This window comes from Hippocampus comes, unplaced genomic scaffold, assembly GCF_001891065.2.
Source record: "Hippocampus comes isolate QL1 unplaced genomic scaffold, H_comes_QL1_v1.1 scaffold109, whole genome shotgun sequence".
In the NCBI taxonomy this organism is placed as follows: Eukaryota; Metazoa; Chordata; class Actinopteri; order Syngnathiformes; family Syngnathidae; genus Hippocampus; species Hippocampus comes.
This window is the reverse complement of record NW_017805274.1, coordinates 661,750-686,452: the sequence shown is the minus strand read 5'-3', so window position 1 is coordinate 686,452 and position 24,703 is coordinate 661,750. Positions and strand designations below refer to the sequence as shown.

Sequence of the window (24,703 nt, the reverse complement as noted above, 5' to 3'; positions counted from 1 at the left end):
GCTAAAAACGCCTTACTATACTATGTCGTTTTTTTCGGTTAAAAACGCCTTACTATACTATGTCGTTTTTTTGGCTAAAAACGCCTTACTATACATGGTCGTTTTATTCGGCTAAAAATGCCTTACTCTACATGGTCGTTTTTTTGGGGCAAAAAATTTATCCCAAAAACGCCCTACTATACATGGTCGTTCCGTTTCCCACTTTATCAAAACCGAGAATCAGTTCAAGTTTCACCTCTGTGTTTCCGCCACCTGCTCGTGAATTCCATCTGCTCTCAATCTCCAAAAGCGCTCCAAGATCGCCGTCTACGAGAAGATGTGGGGCTACATGAAGTCGGCCGAGCCCACTGTGTTCACCAAGACAACGGCGGAGGGCGTTGCGCGCGTGCGCAAGTCGAAGGGGAAGTACGCCTTCCTGCTGGAGTCCACCATGAACGAGTACACGGAGCAGCGCAAGCCCTGCGACACCATGAAAGTGGGCGGGAACCTGGACTCCAAAGGCTATGGCGTAGCCACGCCCAAGGGTTCACAGTTAAGGTGGGTGGAATAGTGTAACAATATGGCCGACGTGTTGTTATGGTATTCCACCTTCCCTGGTGTGCCGCCTTTTTTTCACCACTTCCTGCTTTGGTTTGGGTGGGCAGGGCCTTTTGGGTGTGTGAATGTCACGTGTGTTTGCTGCATGCGGCTTTTTCATTGTGATCTAATCTACCATATTTCCTCCAATAGTGGTCCCGACCAAGCTTATTATGAACAGCGAATGAAAACTAATGACACAACTTAAAAAAAAAATTCCAAAAACATTTTTTGAAACCGAAACTAAAGCAAAAATGTTTTGCAAGAGTTCAAAAAAGCCAGGTAAAGCACATCCATACGTTTATAAAACTACCTAAAACTAACTATAATTAAGGCAAAAGGTGACGTTCGTTTTCATCTTTGTCGATTACTATCATCCATGAAATGTCAAGGAATTGCTGTGTCTCCGCACCGAAGGAAGGTTAAATAGAATATTTGCATACTTTTAATTACACGTTTCTCAATCTTGCATCCAACAAATACCCCATTTATGTAAAAAAAAAAAAAAAAAACCTAAAACCAAATTAAAACAAAGCATTTTCTCCACAATATAAATGAAAAACCTACCCTAAAATCCAATTAAAACTAATTGCATTGAAAAAAACAGGCAAAATAAAACATCAACTAACCATCATGAAAAATCTCAAACTCTTATGACACTAATCGCTCCTTAATTTGTCACAGGTTCTCTCAAATGACACCTCGGAGGGGAAAAATGATCGATTCCCACACGGAGATTCAGCTAAGATTTTACTGTTAAATGTTGAGCACGTTTTAACTGTCTTGCTAACCAAAACAGCAGCACTGACTAAAGATAATGTTTAAGCTTTTTATTTGTTGCGACACATTGTTTTTTGCAACAACAAAAAAAATCCGCTAGTTGCACACCTCCGTCAACGCTATTTTCTCTTTGGCGGCGTCCTTTCAATTGAATCAACGACTTTGCCTCAGCTGCGACTCAACCAGAGGGCGAGCCGCACTGTAAATGTCTACGGCACAGACTGCTACACTTTCGCGACTACCTTCCGTGTGAGAGCTCGCGCCTCATCTGAAAAAAAAAAAAGTCATTCTGAAAGCTACAAAGACCGAGCCGCCCGCTCGCTGCGCTTGAGTCAAGAAACGACACCCACCACTATATGAGGGGGAAAAAAATGGTCTTTTCTCCACAGGTGATCCTGCTCAGGTAAATTGTGTGTTTGCGTGGCATGCGTCACTCAGCGGTGACACGTTTTGAAAGAGACATATTGTGCAGCCTTTGCGTTGCTAATCGGTCTGTGGTCAAAATACACAAAGCATCAAAGACGTTCAGCACTGGCTAGAATCACTCTTGGCCCGGTTGACACATGGCATTTGCAATCATGAGTTCTATATAACTCGACAACAACATCAAGCACTGAAAATACATCATACTCAGCACAGGTGCCGATTATGAAATGTACAGTCCTCAAGATTTGTTTTTTTTTGTTTTTTTTTTTTTACAAAGTACCACAGGAAAAAAAAAACACGATGATGAACCACATTGAAATCCATTCATCAGGTCCAAAGAAAAATGTTCAAACACAAACAGTTCAAGATTAAATGTGGTATTGTACTGCATAGTTAAATACAACTGAATGGTACGTATCCAATGGAAACTGGGAAAAAACAAAAAAGTTGAAGCTCTATGACTGTGCCGTTCAAACATTAACTCTGCTAAAATATCGAGGGGGAAACGACTTAATAATTCAATGACATTGTATTGCACATAAGTTGTAATAAATCATTTCAACCCGAATCAGATATTGAAAACAGTCAGAAGATCTCATGCAAATGTACTTCAAAGTTAAATACCACTGAACTCAACAAAGGGATTGAAAAGATGCGTTTTGCAACCGACTGCATAATATGTCCTCTTTAAATTCATCGGCACGTGCAAATGGCAGACATTTGGCATACTTCGTATTTGGTCATTTCTTTGACCCAAAGTGATTTGGAGACTTTTTCTGGGGTGTCACGCCGAGGCGAAGCCCTGACTCCCAACGCCAACGCTGCCTCCTTGCCAAAGGCCGCGAGGAATTTACAGATGTGGAAATCATTCCACAACGCAGTCCCCATTTATTGGCAGTCAGCTGCGTAATTGTTTGCTTCCTCTTGCAACTTTTGTAAATTCCTCCCGTGGCGTGCAGCAGCAACTGCTGCGTTGTTTCTTTTGCGCACTTTCTCGCCTTGGGGGGAGAGAGTCCCTGACAGATCACCGTAGTCCCTTTCCAAGGTTCCCATCTTGTTATTTCAAGGGATTATCGTCTTCTGCCAGTCACTTGTCCCCATGTGACAAAATCAAAACGGCGACTCGGTGAGCAGACGGCGTTGTCGTTCAAGGCTTCGACTTCATCGACGGGTTTTGTGGCTCCGTGACTGACTGGATCAAAGCACATGCTAAGCCAAATCCACAATAGGGAAAAATGGCCATCATGGTGTCAATTACTCTTCACCTCCAGTCCTGTTGGTGGCAGTAGTTTCTTTCTCGGTGGCATATGCCGCGTCCAGTGGCTCGATTCCCCACGAAGCCCCGTCATGACATCACAGCCGCTCAAGGTTCGATGATCGGGATCGCTGATTTTCAGTCGACAGCAGCTTGGCAAAATGGCCGCCACCTGAAACGGACAAGAATGAATTTATTCCATTTGCTTCATTCATATTTCAAAAGAAATCTCCTGGCGTGGCATCCATTTTGACTTCGCAAATTAAAAACGATTTTTTTTTTTAAAAGCGGGATTTGGCTTTCCGTTGTGTTCTGGTCCGAAAATGGGATTTTTTGCACATCATTGTCTTCCTCTCTATTGCTTTTCCTCCCTTCCCTTTCTTTCTCTCTCTCTCTCGCTCTCTCTGCCCACTTGGGAGTACACACTCACCCTTTTCACCCAATTTCTCTGTATGGTTCTGAAGAAGCGCTGTTAACCTGGCCGTGTTAAAGCTCAATGAGCAGGGCCTCTTGGACAAATTGAAAAACAAGTGGTGGTACGACAAAGGAGAGTGTGGCAGCGGCGGCGGCGGCGAGAAGGTTAGCCGCTCACGTGGGCCACACGCTCACATGTTTTCTTGTAATGTGTTGTTGCTGGAAAACGGGCGCATCTGTCGGGACCACATCTGGATTTTTTTTGGGGGGGGGGGGGCAGACCTAAAGATTTGGGTCATTCCTGGCCCGCCAGAGCATTTACATCCTAACCGTCAGGGTTGGGGCAAATCTTCCGAGCTTTAATTTAATACCTATTACTTCCCATAGAATTGCTTCATTAAAATATGTGCATGTTTGATTTCATTTTTTTTTTCGTGTTAGCATCATGGCTATACATGACAACACCAGGTAAAATCTGTATTGCACTAAATGTTACTTAAATACATCTGAACGGCACTTGAAAAATGTACAATGGTGCGTTGCCATACGAGTGACCCGTCTTTCGAGTTCTTCTAGATACGAGCTGTGTTCAAATGAACACAAATGGTGCAGCAACATGTGGGGACAGACAATAGAGCAGTACTCACAGGCATATTTCCCACTCTAAGTCGATTCAATATTCATATAATTTAAGACTTAATCATCGTTTTAATATATTTTACCGTCACTTCGCATTTTTTAAATACCTCATCTACAAATGAATCTGGCCCATCTGTTGCCCAAATCTGACATAAGCCTACAAATGCTCAGCGTGATAAATCTTTTTTTTTTCCCCTCAATTGTCACATTCCAAAAGGGTCCCAACAGCGTACGCCCGTTCCAGATAAGCGATGCGGCCGGGGCCCCACAACGAGACGTATATGTCTGTTAGCCCCCCCCACGCTTACTTGGCCGCAATAGCAGACATGTAGCACCAGTGGGGCCCCTTCCCGGCAGCGCCATGAGGCGCCCCTCGTCATGCGGGGGGGCCAACGTTTTGATTGAATAACATAAAATAACATGTCCTATGATGTTATTTATGTTATTTCCCCTTCCTCCTCCCCCGACCCTTTGATTTGAAGAACGCCGGTAAACCTTGCCGTATTGAAACTGAGCGAAGCGGGCGTCTTAGACAAACTGAAAAACAAATGGTGGTACGATAAAGGGGAGTGTGGACCCAAGGACTCGGGAAGTAAGGTCAGTCCAGCAGGGGAGCCTCCACATGTTTGTGTCTTGTCTTTGTCTACCCTCTCGCACAGCGCCCACCGGTGGCGTCGTTGTGTTAACGACGACGCGACGCACTTTCGAAATGAGAAGCGTGACGGGGCATGATGGATACGAAGCATGGCACAGCTGACTGAATGCCACCGGCGGGGCATGTGCGAAGCTTAAAAACACTTTCCCGCGCTCGGGATGCACGGAAACTTGAGTGACGTGTAACATCACTACATTGTATTTAGATTAGGGGTGTTCCGATCAAGGGTTTTATTCTGCCGTTTACGCAAGGATCATCCATTAGTCGGATCGGCCGATACCAGTTCAGGTATCGATCCAACGGATTAGCCGCACATTCAGTTCATTCAATTTTAGAGCTGCTCACATAACGATTGTTGCAATCATACATTAATCCGTTTTTGATTCATCGCTGAATAAAAAAAAACAAAACAAATACATTCAATCCAAATTTCCAAAAAAAAAATGGATTGATGTAATGCCTCAGTGCAAAAGGAAATGCATTCGGATTTTTTTTTTCCTGCCTATGAAACAGCTCGGTCAGCTCATCGTTTTTTGCTCTTGCAACACGCATGGCTCAAAGGCCTTTGAAAAAGTCACCAAAGTTTGACTTGTCAAGTATTAGAGCCGTTTTGATTTCTTTGGCTTGGGGTGGTGAATGATCACGCTAAACTATATAATACCAACTTGTGGTATGTGGTAAGTCAAGCGAGACAATAAGGTCCATAAAAAAATTAACATTTAAATGCTACCAAGAGTAGTACATATAAAACAAGTCTTGTCGCGCACGCTGGACGCATGCTAGCAAGTAAAATCAAAATCACAGCCAGCATGGCAGGCGGTTCTTTGCGTCAGGGTTGATGCATGAGAGGGAAAGAGAGAGGGAAAGATGCTCGCAACGGCGCGCTTAACACGTCATGGCAGCATGATGCATCTAAAGCATGGCGCAGCGTTAGCAGCAGGGCGCACGCGTGCAACGTTAACAGGCTTGGATTTAAGCGCACATTTTGGGGTGCATGCTGACAAAGTGACGTCACGAAAGAATGAGAGTGAACGTGACGGGCAGATGTTTGTTTCAAGGTGTACTGTGCTCGGTCGGGGGATTCATTTGACAGGGCGGAGCAGGAAAAAAGATGAAAGAAATTAGACTGCGGCAGCCACGTTTGTGACGCGACATCACTCGGTGCTTTTTTCCCAGGCTCTTTTTTTTTTTTTTTTTGGTAGTCTGTAATTCCTCTATTTCTAGTCGTTGACCTCACTCTCCTGGAGAAATTGGATACAAATGCATTTATGTGCTCTGTTTGAGTGACAGCAGTGCACAGTAAACAATAGGATTGTGTAACGCTGGTCCACGATATTTGAAGGTAAACTGTAAATATTGTTGTAGCTTTTTGAATTTTCATTATAAAACTAGGGGGGGAAATGTAAACCATTAGCCTAACCATATTGACATCAAACAACACCGAAAAAAGTAGCCTACAAAATATTTATGTCGAAAGACTAAAGTCTGTAAAAAGTCGTTACATCTAAACACTTAAAACAGTAGCGTATAAAACAGTAAGCATAGTCTTTGTGGGGGAAAAAACAGTCTGTATAAACATTGACAACAAATCACTAAAAGCAGATGTCTGTAATGTTTGTTTCGTCGCTAAAAACGGTGGCCTGTAAACAACTAGCTTGCTACGAAACGAGCTAGATAGCTAGCTAGCTACCAAACAAGCCAGCAGGCTAACAAGCTAGCTTCCGTCAGCTTGTTTAACACTTGGTTGATTAGTAGCACTTATGGCTAAAGCCAAACTGTGACAGGGATTTTACATTCTGGACTCGGAATTGACATGCCAGATCTTTGGATTTCTGGATGTGTGAATGTTTCTTGCTAGCATGGCTACACGCAGTTAAGGTTAACGTGTTAAAGCGTTCTCATGTCTGTGCGTGTTTGTGTTTGCATGACGCGGCCGCCCACCCCTGCTTCCACGCTAACACCTGTGCTTCTTCTTCTTCTCCCCACCTGACCCCTGTCGGTCCCACTACAAGGACAAGTCGTCGCAGGCCCTCAGCCTGAGCAACGTGGCGGGGGTCTTCTACATCCTGGTGGGGGGCCTGGGCCTGGCCATGCTGGTGGCCCTCATCGAGTTCTGCTACAAGTCCCGCAACGAGGCCAAGAGAATGAAGGTGGACATCCCGTTGCGCCCCTCCGACAGTCCCGCCGCAAGCCCACCCGCCCCAAGGCCCAGCGTCCCAGACTTAGCCCAATTTAGTGAGGCGTTGGGTGGCTACGCCACCAATAACGAGTAGTCCGCTTTCTTGTCGAAGACGCCCCATCCCCCCCATCCCCTCTCACCTCTTTTGATCCCCACTCGCTCCCTTTCAAGGCGACTGTAAGTGACACCCGCCTGTCCACATCCCGACCCCGCGCTAGCTATGCTATGCTACGTGCCTGTGGTGACCAGTGGTTTTGTCCACCGTGTGCTTCTGTGGCATCTCGTTTGAGCATTTTGTTGTATTATTAATTACATCCTCCCAGACGAATTGACCAACGAGGGCGCACTAGAACAAATGTCTTCTTTTTACTGGAAGACATATCTACGCATGAGTCAAACAAGGGTGCACTAGTGGTCTTACTAGTGATGTTTTTTTTTCCCCTACTCTTGTCTGACTTGTCTGTTCACCTGGGAAGTGTTTAAAATAATGGGGGCGGGGTGAATAAATTGTCTCCTTTCAATACTTTAATAGGAACCTAAGCAAAGTCGCAGGCAAGGACTCGTTATGTCATTGAGTTTAACCTTGTTTATATTGTGACAAATTGGGTGGACGTGTGCTTTTCATTGGACGTTAGACTCTTCAAACTGCTGTTTATTTGTCCCACGCGTGTCTTTGTGTCCCCCATCAAGCAGCGAAAAGCGTCTTCATTAGCCTCACTGTCGCCGAGTCAGCTTCCCAATTTTGCCTCCCCAGTCTGTAACTGTGCAATGATGCGTACGTGTCAATGTTGCCAATGTTCCAGACACCCTCTCATTTCTGAAAACTGAAGACTGTTTATTTCATGCTGAAAGCAGATTGGAGTTTTACATTTACATATGTTCATCTTCTCTAACCGACATGGCTGAGATTTCAGATTGCTTTGTTCTCGGGGCCTTTTCATAGGACTGTCGGTCTTTGTGGTTCGCTTTCGCGGTGGTGTACTGCCCCCTGTCGGTCAATACCGATAATGGCCCACAAAAAAACTTAATTGCTTAATTTTGGTCATTTCGGTCCTCCATTATTCAGAACTAAGACAGTGTTGGAAGCGTTTATCGGCCCGCACACAAGGCCGGTGTGTTTACCACTACACTATCAGCAACTCAGCAATGGAAGGTTGATATCTAAACATAACGAGTAATGTAGTCTAACAGTAAACTTTGGGAATGACATTTTTTTTATGTAGAATAATTGATCTTTTTTGACTTTTCAAGATTGTTTCTTTCAACTCCAATTTGCACCTATCAAATCTTTTTTTGTTTTGTTTTTTTCTTCCCAGCTGACGTTTACCGAAGCCATGAGGAACAAGGCACGACTGTCCATCACGGGCAGCGTGGGCGAGAACGGCCGTGTGCTGACGCCGGACTGCCCCAAGGCCGTGCACACGGGGCCGCCAATCCGCCAGAGCTCAGGCCTCGCCCTGGTCTCCTCGGAGCTCCCGTGAAAGCCAAAAACCTCTCAAGTGCCTTACATTTCCAGGAGCAGGTGGGGGATGGGTGTCTCATGACCAGCCGGGGAACACTGTCCGAGGGTTTTTTTTTTTTTGCTTCAAACAAACAGCAACACTGTTGAACTCCCATTGAGGCCTGGAAGCAATCGGGGGTGGGTGGTGGGGAGGGGGACATGTGGAAATATCAGTATTTATGATAAGTGAAAACTGCTTTTTGGATCGTTTTTCCAAGAGGGAGACGTTCCAAAGACTCTTGATATCAACAGGTGGGAACGTCGCCCGATTTCAGATTTGTATCCGTACTACAAATAAAAAAATATATAAAACAAAACTTGATAATAAATATAGGAAACTGTGAACATAAGTAAATATGTATATTGAGTTAGATGTACATAAAACGACCGTGCTTGCTTTTTAAACCATGTTCAAGGATTGTGTAGTGGCCACATGTTTTTTTTTCTAACGGCAATAATAATCATGACAAAAAGGTAGCTGCCTCGTTTTAATTGATCAATTTCAAAGATGAATGTCCACCCTCTTCTCCTTAAATCACTGTGTTGAGTTTAAAAGACAAAAAGATAAACTGTGAGGTGGGAATATAACTTTTTTTCCATTCTTTAATCTATTTTTTCTACCAAAAATGAACAGGAAAAAAGGTGACGTATTAACCTCGTAGATCTTTTAGTCACGTTTGTGTGTGGAGAATCCAAACAATAACGCCAACAGATCGCCATGTTCTCTCTTAAATGTGGTTTACTATTCTTCTGTTCGTGTGTGTTGGAACATTTACTTGGGGGGTGATCAGTGTTTTCCGTTTTCAATCTCATTGCCTTTTTGTCCTTGCGCCCATCTTCAAATCTGATGACGTCTTCTGGTTTCAATTGTACATTTTGGGGGGGGGGGGGTCTTTTTTCAGTAAAAACAAATCATTCAAAACCGTGTCTTGTCGTTACTGTACGAAACTATTTGTATTTTAAATGCTCGGCGACCATCAACTACAATACAAATTGTCCATCAAAACATCGACCAACTCCAATTTGAATTAAATGGTAAATGGAGTGCATGATGTATCAGTGTATCTCCAGCATACGGTGACCGACTTGAGCTTTACAAGCCGCGATTTGCCAATTTAATCGATTGAAATGTTAAGTGCAAGGTGGCTGTTTGCCGCTGAAATCATAAGACGTCAAAAATTTTGTTTAAAATGGCTTACCTTTTAGTGTCACATTGTAGTCAAGGGGACAATCCTGGCGGATCAACGTTCCTCATAAATGTTTGTTGAAACAACTCGCCATGACGACCATTGCTTCTTCTCTTCCTGCGCCTCCGTCGTTGGTTGGCGGATTACAGCTCTTCTGTGCACACTGCCACCTACTGTACAGAAAGCACATAGCGTTTCCATACAACATCAATGCAGTCCACTCTGGCAACTCTGCTGCATTCACCTCGCGAACAAACACGCAAGACAGGCGGAGCGTGTTTCTGTCGGCGGTAAGCGAAAAAGGTGTTGGACGAAGAGCGCCTGTTGGGACTTGACCCGTTTAGTGACTAAAACGAACTTGTGTCAGCGCATAGTTTGACTTTTTTTTTTTTTTTTAAGTTTCCCATTCACCAGCAAAACGGGCATTCAAGAGTGACAGACTGACGCCCCCTATTGAGCACAGGCCAGCATGACATTCTTTCAGTTTAAAGTTTAATGTTAATTCCATGCCGTGTTTTCAGTAAGAATACAGATGGTACTTGTGGCTCCGGTGACAACATCCAGTAGTACAAATCAGATTCACGTAACACACACACCGACCGGGAAGAAGAGAGGAGATAAATGACAAGGAGGCGAAAGAAAGACGAGTCAACCTCAAGAGGTCAGCGGGGAGAGTTAAGATACAGCAGGCCTCCATTTCCCAAACTGTTTTTTTTTAATCCCTGTTCGACTCTGTGCCCATGCAAAACTGTTTTATGATACAATCAAGAGTGTTGGGCCTCCCACACTACTACTACAGACATTATCACCTAGTTAGCGCAACTACAGAATCCTGTCTAGTACGCGAGTTGGTCCAAGCGGACAAGAGCAGAGAGGCGACGTTCTGCTGTTTGTCATGATTAGAACCTCAAGAGAAAAAAAAAAAAGAAAAAATATGAGCAATGAGACCTGTCGGAGGTGGTTCTATAAAGAGGGCACTTGAGTTGTTCTGCGCTTCCCTTTGTTGTCTCTTTGCAAAACAAAGCGCTCGGCGACACCACACACACTCACCTTTTAAATAAACTCTTACATGTGTGTTTGTATGTGTGTGTGTGTGTGTTACGAAGACAGGCAAGCATAGTTGGCAACAACATGAAGCATACAACTAAAACAAAAAGAGGACGTGGACCTTAAAGGGCACAATCTTGCAAACAAGAGTCATCTGAGAGGAAAAAAAAAAGTCAAATAAAAATTAGCCTTGAAGGGTTAACCCCCGCGCCGGGGTCTTTTGATGAGGGCGGTGGGAGTGAAGGGGAGAAATGGAAGAGAAATAGTCGAAGGATGGAGAAGTGGAGGGAGTGTTGGGAGGAGAGGGAGGCAGGGAGGGCGTTGAACGAGGATTGTGGGCTCGTGGCGTCTCATTGGGCCTCTTCCTCTGCTTCCGGTGGTGCTTCTGTGTTCTGTTCGTCACCTGAAAGGTAAAACGGGCAAACATCAAACTTCTCCTATTGGGGAAAAAATAAAGAGATAATACAAACTCACAGACTGACAGGAAAAACAAAAACAGACAAAAGGCGAGACAGACACACAGTGCAGAGTGACGCATGAATGTGCCATAAACAACCGTGTGCTACTGGTGGAAGGTTCTCATTGTGACATTAATCAGCAGGGTAATGCATACAACGCTTGGAAGGGTTGCCATGGAGACAGCATTAAAAAAAAAAAAGGAACTATTGGTTGGCGCGAACAAAAGGCGAGAGAAATCCAGTAGCTCGTTAGCGCTGATGTCCGCTGCACGCGCTCACACACAAAGGCACACGCACAGCTCTCGCCATTTTGCGGCAGTCTACGGTTAATTTGGTGCACGTTGTACAACACAGCAAAGACACTTTCATTGGTTTGGTGTGAGGCCCAGTAGTTAGTGTGGAATGTGACATCACAACTTCCTACACGTGCATAACATTTTTCTCTTCGTAAATGGATTGGGGGTGAAGGACAAATAGCAAGATAAACATTTGAGAGAGAGAGAGAGAGAGAGAGGACACGACATTCCTTTTCACGACGTGAAGGTAGCAAGGAGGCAAGTTCAGGAAAGTGAAGAAAGTCAAGGAGACAAGAGAAAAGCAGGAGGTGAAGGAAGTGAAGGAGGCAAGTTAGTGGTACGAGACGACCGGTCACGATGGTGAGAAGTGCGAGTCGAAGCGACGCAGAGGAGAAAAGACTTACAACACAACGTTTATTAAGGAGGGAGCGAGAATGAGGATGTGTCCCCTTTAAGAATCTACGAGGAAGAGATGATAGGTTAGAAAGGGGTGGGGCCAGAAGGACAGACAGGAAGTGGATCCTGCGCCATCAGTAGATGGGGGGGGGGAAGAGGGATGTGAGGAGGGGTTCAGCGGAAGCGCGTCTCACCATCTCCCTGCAAGTCTGAGGTCCAAAGTGTCAAGTTGTCGCGTAGCAGCTGCATGATAAGCGTGGAGTCCTTGTAGCTCTCCTCGCTCAGAGCGTCCAGTTCGGCAATGGCATGGTCAAACGCCTCCTTCGCCAACCTGCCCCGACATTCGCAAGCGGGTCAGTACGCCGGTCGCACCCTCCTCCGAGGCAATTGGGGGAGGCATAGGTACCTGCAGGCGCGGTCCGGCGAGTTGAGGATTTCGTAGTAGAAAACAGAGAAGTTGAGGGCCAGTCCGAGGCGGATGGGGTGCGTGGGTGGGAGCTCGTTGAAAGCGATGTCGCTGGCGGCTTTGTACGCCACCAGGCTGTTCTCGGCCGCCTCCTTCCTGTCGTTGCCCGTGGCGAACTCCGCCAGGTACCTGTGGTAGTCTCCCTTCCTGGAGGCGGCAATGCACAGCGATTGCTCAAAATGTGGCAGGAGCACACTGGAGCCCGACGTTTCTCTTATTGCAACGGGACTATGTTGACGTGATTTAAGGAGTTTCATTAAGATACACAGAAACAGACGGCGCTGTGTGACAAAATGGACGTACATTTTGTAATAGAAAACCTTGGACTCGCCCGAGGCGGAGGCTGGGATGAGGTGCTGGTCCAGTACTTCCAGGATGTCTTTGCAGATTGATTTCAGCTCTTTCTCTACCTGCACACACAAAGAGGACGTCAATCTGCCGAAGCAAACCGAACGTCAACGGGACGGGGGGGAAGACGAGCGTTCGACGTGCGGGCTGACCAGCTTCCGGTAGTCCTTGTACATCGTCAGTTTCTCCTCGCTGGCTTTGCTCTCCTCCTTCTGCTCCAGACTGCTGATGATCCGCCACGAGGCTCTCCGCGCGCCAATCACGTTCTTGTAGGCCACCGACAGGAGGTTCCGCTCCTCGACCGTCAGCTCCGTGTCCAAGCTTGCCACCTGCTTCATCGACTCCACCATTTCTGTCGGCACGCGACGGGGGACCGGTTACGGCAGGGGCATATGCGCCTCGAGTGACGACAATGAGGTGCGGAACTTAAGTCGGGAGGCAAGAGAAGGATATGGGTAGCGAGGACGTTAGCGAGCGTAATGAGGAGGTAGGCGAAGAGGGATTTCATGACAAGTGAAGGTAGAGAGGTATGTGACCAAAGCCCGGCCATAAAAGGTAACATGGAGGCAAAAGAAGGTCGCAAGGAAGCAAGCCAAGCTAAAGAAATATGGGTTATGAGGAGGAAAGCCAAGGTGTCAAAGATGTAAGCAAAGCGCCAAGCAAATGTAGCGAGGAGGCAAACAAAGTTAGTAAAGAGGTGAGGGGGTAAGCAAGGGGCTCATAGAAAATAAGGATAAGCAAAGACAGCAAGGAGTTACGCAAAGGTAGCAAGAAGGCAAGTGAAGGTAGCAAGAAAGCAGACAGACAACGGAGGGAACAGCACGTAGGAAGGAGTTGAGTGAGGTGGTAAGCGAAGGCAGCGAGGTCATCAAGTTAAGGAGGAGGCAGGTGAAGATAAGAGATTATTGGAAGGTAAGCCAAGATACGGAGGAGGTAAGCACAGGCAGCGAGGAGAAACGCGAAGGCAAGCAGAGGGGTAACAGAAGGTGGCGAGGAGGTACATGAAGGAATTAATTGAAGGCGGTAGACCAAGCACTTATTCAACAATCCCTTTCAGACGCCCCTTAGGGAATTCGCACAGCCATCGCGGCTGCGGGCGGCGACTTCAGCACCAGCCGCAACGGCTTCGGGAGAATCCGTTTGACGGCGCTCTCTGTAAACCGACACATTGAAGGCGCGACGATCAAACCACGCCTTTAAGCCAGCCATTGCCGCTTCGCGCATTGAGATAGTCAGGGCAGTCCATCTGCCTCTCAAACTAACCTTGCTGATGCTCACGTTAGCGCCCGTGTTGGCCATTTCATCCAAGAAATAACATCAAGCGCCGCGCAAACACAAACATGATCACGGCGATCTGGAAAGGCGCCAGAGGCGTTCCCGTTAACAGCAAGTTTACAAACCCAGCAATTTTTTTTAATTTTTTTTGCCGACGCGGGCATTTTATTAATGGAGCTCCCGAGTTGCTCCGACACTCGCATCGGCCGTCCACGGACTTGACGGGGCGCTGGGAAGCGAGCCAGATTCGGTTTCACTGCCTCAAGGTGATTCACTGCAACAAATGGCTGCGCAATCCAGAGATGGAGTGGCACGATTAACAACACCGAACACTGATGGACATCTTTTGGGACCTGGCATCAGGTTTTAAGTTTTTTTTAAGTTTTCTCTTCTTCAGAGGAGCTCTTTGACGGGCCGCCAGCAGCCAGTGTCATTTCTTTTTTTAAACCGACTACCACTTTCTTGTCAACTTACCCGCACATGACTATATTTGTTTTTAACTAACATTACAGTCATTTAGGACATTGTGACACACACTTGAAAGGGAAAAAAGGGCATAATAAAGGAGAATGGCATTTGTAGCAAAGGGTAAGCTTTTCAGTTATTGTAGTATGAAGTAACGGTTAGTTTACAAAATAGGGTGTCAAGGGATTGGATTTGTTTGAAGGTTTATGGTTTGAAAGTATCAAAGGCTTTCGGAAAAATAAAAGTCATCAAGCATTTCCGAGATTTTTGGTCCACTATGGGGCTTTTGGGGGGGCTGCCCAACAACTGTGACTGCAAACTTTTATGGGTCCAATCAAATGCGAATAATGAGCTGTGAATCAAAGACCCCCCCCCGCCCCCAAAAAACCTCGGGCACTAATTAGCATGTCGATGCTAGGTGGCCAGCTAGCTCAGAGCATGCAGAGTCTATGTTACAAAGCGGCCTAGACCATTCATTTGGAATTCGAAGTCGCCTGATGTTATTTCTTTTCTTCTGTTGACTAAAACGCGTCGAACCCGAAAAAAATGCGCCACGAAAAGAAGCCTCCCCTCCCTGATAAACCACTGGATGGGGGGCGGTACGGCTTACGGTGCGTATGACTCCCCGCAAAATGGGTCACGTTTTCAGAAAAAAAAAAAACGTCAACCCAGCCTCGTCATTTGATACGCGTGCGGTATTTTTGACGCAGTAGAAGTGAAACGTGTGGCCGTATTTCGTGAGCTGCGTTCGGCGTGACGAGGACGAAGAAAGGCTAGCAGGCTAATTAGGTAGCTAGGTTAGCGGCTAATCTGCTTGCTACCGACTACGGAAGGGGCATTTTAATTATGGCTTAAAATGATTAACTACGCTAAATGGCAACCCAAGAGTGTGGTGCTTATGTGACAGTGGCGTTGTTCTCCTACAAGTCGCAAGCTATTCATTTTCACCGTTTTAATATCCCATTTCCAATGAATATATGTCCGCCATTTTGTTTCCACAGAGCCCCGCAGATCCATGTGAACAGAGGCACCTACGCGGGGCCTGGGGGGAGGGAAGCCGGTGAGTTCGTGCCTCGAGAGGGGCCAGAGCCCCATCCAGAAAGAAAAAAAAACTTACCATCGTATCGCTCCGCTTGCTCGGCGAGCTTCGCCTGGTACACTGCGTCCCCTCTGTCCGCCATGGTGCTCGGCTAAAGCGGTGGTGGTGGTGGTGGAGGGCGGGGGTGCTTTTCGAAAAAAGGAAAAGTCCCGGAAGGGGGAGAGAGAGAAAAAAGAGAGGACTTGTCGGGCCACTGGGTGGTTTCTGGCGGCGGAGTAGCAACAAGCACTACGGTCCCACGGTAAATATGGCGTCGGAGCAACATCCGGGAACCCGGCGCGTCTCCACCCTCCTCGGCATGAAACGAGTGCGACACTCTCCGCCATCCACATGACCAGACTGCGTTATGAAAATGCTCTATCAAGCGACAAATGTCGTTTTAATGGCGAAAGACCGCAATGAGTGAATGCATCTTATGAATTCAAAGCAACTCTAAAATTCGGCTTTCGAACTTCACAGAAATATGGGGGTGACATGGAAGAAGTTGACAATTCTTGACGTCAATTTGTGGCAATTTCTAAGAGACCGGACCTTAAAGTGGCCATTAAATGCGTCAGACTAAAAAAGTAAATTGTAAAAATTCGTAAAAATCACTTCCTTGCGGCGAAAACGTTTTCGTGACGCAATTGACGTTCTCTAGTTATGACGTCACAAAGCGTTGAAAGTGTTTTAAAATGGGGTTTCTACTTTGCAGCCAGAGTTCGGATTTCAAGGTAGGGGTAAAGTTTTAAAGATGGGGTTAAGTGTTTCAAGGCCATCTTTTCGGAATTACAAAGTCGGATTTTAAGTCAGGGTTAGGGTTTTAAACAACAGTGTAGGTTTCAAGGTCAGTGTTTCTAGCCAAAATTGCAGTTTGGATTTCTCGCCTGGGTTCAGGGTTAGAGCTAGTTTCACATCACAAGGGGGGTGAGGAGGGGAAAAAAAAAGAGTTCAAACTGTCCATATATTGGTACATTTTTATTGACTAGGTATATTATTAACACATAACACCAAACAGAAAAATAAACCAAAACTTGAAATATATTTTAACACTTTGACATAATGTACAAAATAAAACGGAAAATCTTACATTTTGCTTGTTTGTGGTCCTTTAACAGTGGTGTGGAATGGCACAAAATATGTCGCTCTCTGAAGGAATTTTTTTTTTTTTTTGGTTGAAAGAATTGTGAGTGAAGGGATTAAGGTGCATGTTAGCAGATTCCTAAATGGTTTCTTCAGCATTCACATGAGTTACGATAATCCCATTGAAGATGTTCTATCCAAGGCTACGACAAGAGTTTAGGAATCATCTTTTTTTTTTTTTTAAGCATTCATATGAGTTAAAAAAAAAAGACGCTTTCAGCAATTAGCAGCATGTTTACCTCTGGTCTAAAATATACAAAGCAGTAATAAGGCCACACGAGGGATAACTTTTTCAGAAAAGTATTTAACAAAAAAAAAGAAAATAAATGTTGAAATGTAAAACAAATATTGAAATGCCTCTTTCCCTTGTAAAATGACCAGTTACACGATGTTACGTCTTTCGGTGTAAAATTCCATGTTCACTCTTCTAATATTGGGTGTATCCTCGCAATATGGCTTACTTCACGTAAAAGGAAGACTTTCAGCATAGATTACAAATGTAATATTTATAACATTTTTAAAATCGTTTTTTTCTACATTGGAAAACACGGGGGACAAGAGTCATGAGATTATATGCACAAAGATTCAAAATTTATTTTTATTCTCGTAAAAATTGTGACTGTTTTCGCACCATCTTTTGTGCCAAGAAATGACTCAGGACATATTTTACCTCAGAATTTTTCTGACTTTATTCAAGTACTTTTTTTTTTCCTTTTTGAAATATTTTGACTATTTTAGTACTAGCACCCGTTTTCCTCATACAGGAGTGTTTTTATTCATGTAATTGTTAAACTGTTTTCATAGGACTGTGACTTCTTGAAAAACAACGATTATTTTTATTTTCTCGCTTTTTTGTATTTTAGTAAGATTCTGATTTTTCTCTTGAAAAGAAACAGATCACTCTAATTTTGTCATCGCATTCTCATTATTTTTTTTTCTCCTAAAATTGTTTTTGTAGTATTTTAACTTTATTCTCGGAAGACTTATTTTCAGAAGTAATACAGATGCAGACCTAGGACAAGTTGGCCTAATTAAAAATAATTTTCAGTGAACGGCACCGAATGAAAATTAATTCAGAAAAAAAAGGTTTGGGTTGATCAGATTGGCTGGTCATTTATTTAAACAAACAGGTAAGCTATTAAAGAAATACTGACTGGCTGGTCATTAAGGTCGCTCGCTCATTTCGTCGGTTCTTATGCAAATAAGTCTAAATCTCAAACAGGCTAACAAAGTTTGCTCCAATAAACGTCTCGGCACAGCCTGGAAGCAAACATCGCATTGTTCCATCGACAGAGAACATCTTGCACTTCTTTTTTTAGTGTGACTTTCATGAGACGCTTGCGACTTAAAAATAACCGACACTACAAAGTGTGTAAAACTGCAGCGCTGTGCCAGTTTCGAGTGGATTTAATTCCGATAGTTGGGTGAAAAATAGTTCGCACGCATACAGAAAAAAAAAAAAAAATCAGCTGTGAGGAATACAGAACAATACTGGGTCGGAAGTAAACTAAGTGTTGTAGCCTCAGACGCTGAGGTCGAGTTTGCTTGTTTCATCGTTGCTACCAAACCATGAGGAACCATTTGGAAATTGTTCCCAATTTTTATTTTTGTTCGTTTTAGCGTACGGCGCTAACGCTGGGTAGCTCGAAAAGTAAACTCGACTTTTGGGTTCTGGCCAATTAAGGGATTGGCATATACTCCTTTTCCTTGTTTGGGATCGCACATCTCATCATCACTAGCGACATTTGGGTGTTAAATACAAGTCAACAGAGGACTGAAGTTTGGTTTCGTATTTTGTGTTACAAAGAAGATACATTTTACATCCCTCTATGAACCACCAATACTTGACAGATTTTTCTTTTTAGGGTAGCAAGCTAAAGCTAAAGCTAGGATCATGAATGTAACTTCTGTGTTTTAGCTTGACTAAACATGGCTGTTCCATTTCTATGATTAAAAACGGTGGAAGACAGCGGCTAACAGAGGGAAGACTGGCATTTGGATGAGTTTCAAAATGTTACATCTCGACGCATCAACCGCCAGGTTTTTGTTCAATCCGTTTAACGTAGCGAGGCGACGCCAGGTCATTCAGATATTTAATCCGACTTGTTTGAGTTCTGGGCTGACTCAGGGAAGGGTATTTCACTACACTGTATTGATCAAATACGAGTCAAAGTCAGGAGACACTTAGGTTTGGTTCACGCAGCTTTCATCTTCACCTGAAGTTTGGCTGGTGATTTTTGTATTTGGTTTCGAAAAGTGGATTTTGTTTTTTTTTTTCCTTTAACATTAGCGTAATGAGGTAATGCTTGTTTAGCTATGATATTTAACTGTATTGTAGTTTGTTTGGGTTCTGGCCAGACTGAGTACGAGTATTGGAATATACTGTATTTGGTTGATGTACAAGGAACGTCGGATGCCAAGGTCTGTTGCACATCTTTCATCTTAGCTAACAAGTCGCTCGCGACCATTTGGGTGCTAACCGAATTGTAAAACAGAAAACTGAAGTTTGGCTCGGACGATTTATATTTTGTATCACAAAGATGAGGAAATGTTGAAAATTGTCCCAATTGTTCTTCTTAGCGACGTGAGCTAATGCTCGAGGTTTTAGCTCAACGAGTACGTTTCCTTGATTGACTACTGTTCACAATTGTACAAATGTGAATGACTGTTCGGAATTGCTCTTTCAATGCCATAGTTGCATGAAGCAAAATAATGCAGCAAACATCGTTGTTTGTTAGCATGGATGTAGCGCAGCCTATTTCTCTCAATCTGTGTAGGCATCCAGTTCGCATCCATTGCTTCAAGACACAATTGATCGGCGAGTAATAATCGATCACCCATCCCTAAGATGGATGTGTAAACATTCACTTTTTGGTTTGCACATGTGATGAGCCTTTAATATGAAATAAGAGGCACAACAAAGGTGCCGTTGGGGTTAAAAATTCATCACGGGAGAACGCAAGCTAAAAATGAAATAGATTCATTCATATACCTTATCAATTAAAAAAAAAAAAAACTTGTACAAAAATTAAAGTGTTATCTCGTTTTGGGTTTGAGTGTTAACCGCGACAACCAGAATAATCTGGAATATTTTCAGTGTTGTCGTTCATCTGAGCTCCGGCATCCATCAAAAAAAGAAGGCGTTCAATCTAAGCTTGTCCCTGCAACTTGTTTAGCTTGTAAATTTGCTTTGTGGGTGTGTGCTTCTGTAGTTATCCTTTTGTTTTGTTTTTGTTTTTTTTGTTCCCCTTTCCTGACACGAAAATGCGCAAGAGGCGGGTTGCCGGCGACAAGCGTTTTCTCAGCTCTCGTCATCCGGGTGATGTTGTTCCAGCAGTCGCACGTGGGTGAAAGGGAAGTGGCCGCGCTTGCCTTTGCACTCGCCCTCCCACTGGCCGTTCACATTGATCTTGGTCACTTTCACCATGTCGCCCACCTGGGGAAACCATACCAAAAAAAATAAATCAATAAATGACGTGGAAAATATCAAGAAAGGTAGACAGATGGAAACTAGTCGGTTTGGCTACGTGTAGGGTCACACTGGAGAGAAACTTTTTTTCTTTTCAGCACGACTATTCTTGTAATATTATAATTATTCTCATAGTATAATAGCTTTTCAAATACTGTAAGCAAAGCGTGCACCAAGCAACATGACTGCAAGGCAACTGTCTTAACATCTGCTTTCGTGCTGCTGATGCTACTCTTTTACAAATAAATCTGTCTAATCTCAGAGACGGGTTGCAGTCAATCTACATTATCACCATGATGGTGTCATTTCGCCAGCAGCCAAAATACATTTAAGTCGCAGACCACGCACACTTAGCAGTGTTTCATTTCACCATTATGCCACCCGAGTGAGTTATGCTCTCGATCTGTGGGCAGTTTAATCCACAGTACACGTCACCGAGTGGCAATTTAATGATCTGACTTGTCAGTCTGCCATGGGACTTCAAATCATATCAACCGCAGAGCTCATAAAGCGCCGGTGAAACATGAGGAATTGAGAGGAGGCTGTATGCAGAGCAGGTACAGGAATAGAATCAGACAGGGAGTACTGTACTCTTGTTTTACGACAGTTTCATTCCTACAGCGGCGACGTATCTGAATTTCTTTTGTTCAATTGTATTTATTGCAAACATTTGTATGGGGGAAATCTAAAAGCAGATTCACAGTGGTTGAGAATCACTGGTCAATTTGCTGAACTATCAGCTCCCACAATGCTTTGCTAGGCCGCACAATGAGACGCTCCCGTTACAATGTACAGAGTGTTGCATTCATACGCTCATCCGTGCGCGCCGTCAGCTCACGTTTGTAAAGCTACTTTTGTGCAAGTGCGCAGAGGCGTGACGAGGCCATTTAGCGGACGACGCGTTCTCGGCTGAAGCAAATGAGGACAACGGCGAATGTCGGGGATGGCCCGGCGGGGAGGGTGTGGTGTGGGGAAAAACAACAACAAAAACACTACCTCCAGGGCCAGTGCAGTCTTGTCGTAGGCGTTGGGCACTCTCTTCTGAATGGCCCGGGCGTACACTGGCCCGTTCTGTAGGTTAGGAAGCTGGGTGGCGACCACCGGTTGGGCGTACTGGCCCGGGTCACCCAGGGCCTGGGGCGGCCCTGTTCCGTCGGTGCCAGCTGCCGCGCCCCCAACCTGACCCCCTTGTCCCGTGCTCGCCATGGGGGCACCCGGGCCGGCCGCCGTGGGCGAGGCGGGCCGGTACTTCTCCACATAGGGGACGGGGATCATTCCGGCGCGCCCCTCCTGGTTGGCGGCGTTCCACCACTGCTCCTCCGGCTTCTCCAGCACACGAAGGATGTCACCCTTGCGGAACGGGAGGTCCTCATCGTCGTTGCCGAGGAAGTCAAAGAGTGCCCGGACAAACTCGGCCTCCTCGGTCTGCTGCGGGGGCGCGCCGACAGAGCTGATGAATCCCATGTGCTTGGATTTGGCGATGGGCTCGATGAGTGTGGTAGTGTCCAGGTAGTGGATCTTGTAGAACTCCAGCAAGGCCGGCAGGGCCTCGAACTCCTGATCACCGATGCGAAACCGCGGAGGAGCCACGCCTGGCAAATCAATGAATGCTTGGTTAAACACAAGGAACAGAAAAACGTAGACCGGAGGAGGCTTGATTATCTCAACCAAGGACTAATTTAGACAATGATATCTTGAAATGAGATGCCATGAATTCATTCTAAAAATAAAATAAACGTTTTAAAAAATGTAGTTAGGCCAAAGGTAGTATTCACGTTGACGAATCTTTCATGGCCATGGCATAATGAACGATGTCAGGGCCTCTTGATTGTCCATTTACCACGCAGTTCACCTCGTATAATTCATCTTTTCGCTGCCCCTTGCAAGTGTTTTCATTTTGTATTTGGGAGCTTGACCGTCTGTCCCATTCAATGACTGTTGCTCTCTCTTTTTGCTGCCAACTGACACTGACATCTCAGCTTGCGAACATAACGTGACCAAACCCGGAAAAAAGGTGAGCTGTGACGTAAGCAAACTGAGCCTATGGGACTGTGAAGTCGATTTCAGGCGACAGCAGGTGGCAGTACGGGACAAAATGGTAGCTACCTAAGATGAATAAAAACAGGCAGATGTTTCTGCTTAATTCACATTCTACAAAGTAATATTAATTATTAGACAATGTTTGGAGTAGTTGGGAGTGAGGTTTTTTTTAAATCAAAGTTTGTGTCATATTTACTGTTCAAACTGTTTAAAATTAGAAATTTTTTTTAATGGGAAATCAACTACTTGCATTTTTTTTTTTTTGCAACTACAACAGGTTTACAGCACTAAGTTTTGCCAGTGGAAAACCATCAACTGCAAGTTGAGCATTGTCAGGCTGAGTCGGTACCATGAAGCAGAAAAGGCAACATAAAGACATTTTGCGAACACCCATTGACTCTCTCTGTTACTTTGTCATAAACGCCATACAGGAAACAAGGTGGTAAAAGCAAACCAAAGCAGAAGACGGCCAAGAAAAAGGGCAAAGGTTGTGCAATAAAAAGTCAGAAGCCGGGCTGTGCATGCGCACGACCAGGCCGGATGACAGACATTCCACGAAGGCCGATGTGACCAGTCATCCCCCCATACCCCACCCCCGGTTGTGACAGCACAGCCTGCCCAGTTCCATTCAAAAAAAAAAAAGAGGAAGCTTACAGTACTTAGCAGAGCAGGCAAACCAGCCCACACCACCAATGCTGCTTGCCTAAGAAACAGCCAATCATCACTGATCACTCAAATTGTCTGAAGTTGTGATTGTGAGCGCGAATGGTTGTTTGTCTATGTGTGCCCTGCGATTGGCTGGCAATCCGTTCAGGGTGTCCCCCGCCTACTGCCCGAAGACAGCTGGGATAGGCTCCATCATGCCTTCTCCCCTCGTGAGGATAGAGTGCTTCAGATAATGGATTGATGGACTTTTAATTTGCTTTTTTTTCAGGTTCAAGTGTATGGGTGATCATAATTTCAAACTCAATTTTTGATTAGTTGCAGGGGCGTTCAGCTCGGAAGCAAGCAAAACTGCATTTATGAGTAAATTTAGGACCTAGTATAAATTAACATATCTAAACATAATCCCATTAGTATGACAAATGTTTACCTTTTTATTAGTTATTTTTCCCAAGTAAACAAGGTTATCACAATTAGAAAACGCATTAGGACCGAGTATAAATTAACATATCTAAACATAATCCCATTAGTATGACAAATGTTTACCTTTTTATGAGTTATTTTTCCCAAGTAAACAGGTCATCACAGTTAGAAAACGCTGCGAGGTGGGGTGCTGAGTCCAAAAATACCAGAATATATGTCTGTGTTTATGTCCCAACGTTAGCACGTAGTCTAATTTGAACACAACGATTCTAAACATAATATTAGAAATAGACTTATGATTTGCCTTTTTTAGCTTCAAGTTAAGTGTACGGTTACTCCCAATTTTATAATAAAGTCTTGATTGATTCCTGGGGTGTTAAGCCCAGAGTCGCCAAACTGCATTTCGAAAGGGACCACATTCGCACGAAGTTTAACCTTAGCGTGATTCAAACCAAAATTTCACAAATATGACTCATGATTTCAGTTTTTCATATCGAATTCAAATGTACGGGTGATCACAATATCAATTTATTGTATTTTTTTGTGACAGTTTGTGCAATTAACATTTCTTTTCTGCCATGCTATTTAGCCTACGAGCTAGGTCCCAAACGTACCACAGCCTTCCACCGCCACCAACATCGTCTTATTTTATTTTAAAATAAAGTAGCTTCAACGCGTCTTTACAGGAGCCGAATTCTAAAACACACACTTAGAAAACATTATATTCAAGTGCCTCGAAAGTATAGTGGAAGTCCGGTGGTATTATGAGATCAAACGCGTCAAATTGGAGCGTCCACTATGCCTGTTTTGTTCCGAAGGTGGAGCGACGGGGGCCACAGCCTTAGCAAGTCGGACGGCATTTTTAAAATAGTTACAGTCGATCAGGAAAACAGGGCGCTGGGAGCACAAAACACAAACATCATTCCTTACCTGAGCCGGATAGACGGTTATTACTAATGCTGTTGATGATATAATGGGACACTTTGGAGTTCTCGGAAACGGACAGCACGTAGTCCCCAGGGCTGGTTATGGAGTCCCTCACCAGGAAAACGCCGTGCCTCTGTCCCTGCAAAAGAGAAACGGCTTCCTGGCGACTCAGCCTGCCCCAGTACCAACTCGCGCGGTCTTCGGCGTCAAAATTACCGGCCATGACTGAACAATGAACGCCCCGAGGCTCGAGGCCCTGTTCCCCCCCTTCGCCTCTCTTTTTTTATCCGCAACTCATACAAAAAACTTTGGGTCAGGGACGCTCCCCGGCATTGGAAAAAAAAAAGGTGCGCTATCTCGACTTGAGGCGGGTTCTCGCGAGCAACGTTGCCGCCGGGAGGGTTTCTGCGTTAGCGTAGAGAGACGAAAGACTTCCAGACGAATGTTTTGTATGATCAAATAAGCCAAGAAACCCCCAAACAAGCGAGCAAGGAGAAAACTCCCGGACTGAAATGGCGGATCTAGGGAAAAGTTGACCTCATCTACCGGAAGGGATGCCTGGTCAATGGGAAGAGGTGCATTCATGAGCCTCGAGAA

At 44.8% G+C, this 24,703-nt stretch overlaps 3 protein-coding genes across 6 annotated transcripts in view; 1 reads left to right on the top strand and 2 right to left on the bottom strand.

The window, feature by feature from the left end:
- Positions 1–9,343, top strand: part of gria4b (glutamate receptor, ionotropic, AMPA 4b) — an 85,598-nt gene extending 76,255 nt beyond the window's left edge. The window contains exons 13-16 of one of the 3 annotated variants that reach the window (XR_002168230.1): positions 290–537; positions 3,502–3,616; positions 6,758–7,101; positions 8,241–8,318. Coding sequence is in view for 2 of the 3 variants with exons in the window: in XM_019869573.1 (XP_019725132.1) it covers positions 290–537; positions 4,573–4,687; positions 6,758–6,895; positions 8,241–8,405 (666 nt within the window). In the remaining variant the exon portion in view is untranslated. Of the gene's footprint in view, positions 1–289; positions 538–3,501; positions 3,617–4,572; positions 4,688–6,757; positions 7,102–8,240 lie in introns of all 3 variants that reach the window. The other 2 variants (XM_019869573.1, XM_019869572.1) reach the window with 2 other exon arrangements.
- A 744-nt stretch (positions 9,344–10,087) lies between these two features.
- Positions 10,088–15,733, bottom strand: LOC109515649 (14-3-3 protein epsilon). 2 transcript variants are annotated; one of them, XM_019869578.1, is made up of 7 exons: positions 15,481–15,733; positions 12,776–12,975; positions 12,579–12,685; positions 12,216–12,422; positions 12,004–12,140; positions 11,818–11,872; positions 10,088–11,062 (listed from the first exon to the last, which is right to left on the bottom strand). In XM_019869578.1, exons 1-6 carry the CDS (start codon positions 15,542–15,544, stop codon positions 11,865–11,867), a joined length of 723 nt encoding a protein of 240 aa, XP_019725137.1. In that variant the 5' UTR covers positions 15,545–15,733; the 3' UTR covers positions 10,088–11,062; positions 11,818–11,864. The 2 variants fall into 2 exon arrangements, with proteins under 2 accessions (XP_019725137.1, XP_019725136.1); XM_019869577.1 differs by lacking the exon at positions 11,818–11,872 and having other exon boundaries at positions 15,481–15,731.
- A 673-nt stretch (positions 15,734–16,406) lies between these two features.
- LOC109515648 (adapter molecule crk-like) lies at positions 16,407–24,676 on the bottom strand. The gene is made up of 3 exons (XM_019869575.1): positions 24,110–24,676; positions 21,050–21,645; positions 16,407–20,020 (listed from the first exon to the last, which is right to left on the bottom strand). The coding sequence occupies exons 1-3, from the start codon at positions 24,327–24,329 to the stop codon at positions 19,886–19,888; spliced, it is 951 nt and encodes a 316-aa protein (XP_019725134.1). The 5' UTR covers positions 24,330–24,676; the 3' UTR covers positions 16,407–19,885.
- Between the last annotated feature and the right edge of the window lie 27 nt (positions 24,677–24,703).

Excerpts from the sequence above, each read along its gene's own strand:
- LOC109515649 (XM_019869577.1), bottom strand. The coding sequence starts at position 15,544 with ATGGCGGACAGAGGGGACGCAGTGTACCAGGCGAAGCTCGCCGAGCAA. Across the intron at positions 12,976-15,480 it reads GCAAGCGGAGCGATACGATG|AAATGGTGGAGTCGATGAAG; the intron begins GTAAGTTTTTTT and ends GCGTGCCGACAG. Across the intron at positions 12,141-12,215 it reads TCGCCGGACCGCGCCTGCAG|GTTGGCGAAGGAGGCGTTTG; the intron begins GTACCTATGCCT and ends ATGTCGGGGCAG.
- LOC109515648 (XM_019869575.1), bottom strand. The coding sequence starts at position 24,329 with ATGGCCGGTAATTTTGACGCCGAAGACCGCGCGAGTTGGTACTGGGGC. Across the intron at positions 21,646-24,109 it reads TAACCGTCTATCCGGCTCAG|GCGTGGCTCCTCCGCGGTTT; the intron begins GTAAGGAATGAT and ends TTGATTTGCCAG. Across the intron at positions 20,021-21,049 it reads AGACTGCACTGGCCCTGGAG|GTGGGCGACATGGTGAAAGT; the intron begins GTAGTGTTTTTG and ends TGGTTTCCCCAG.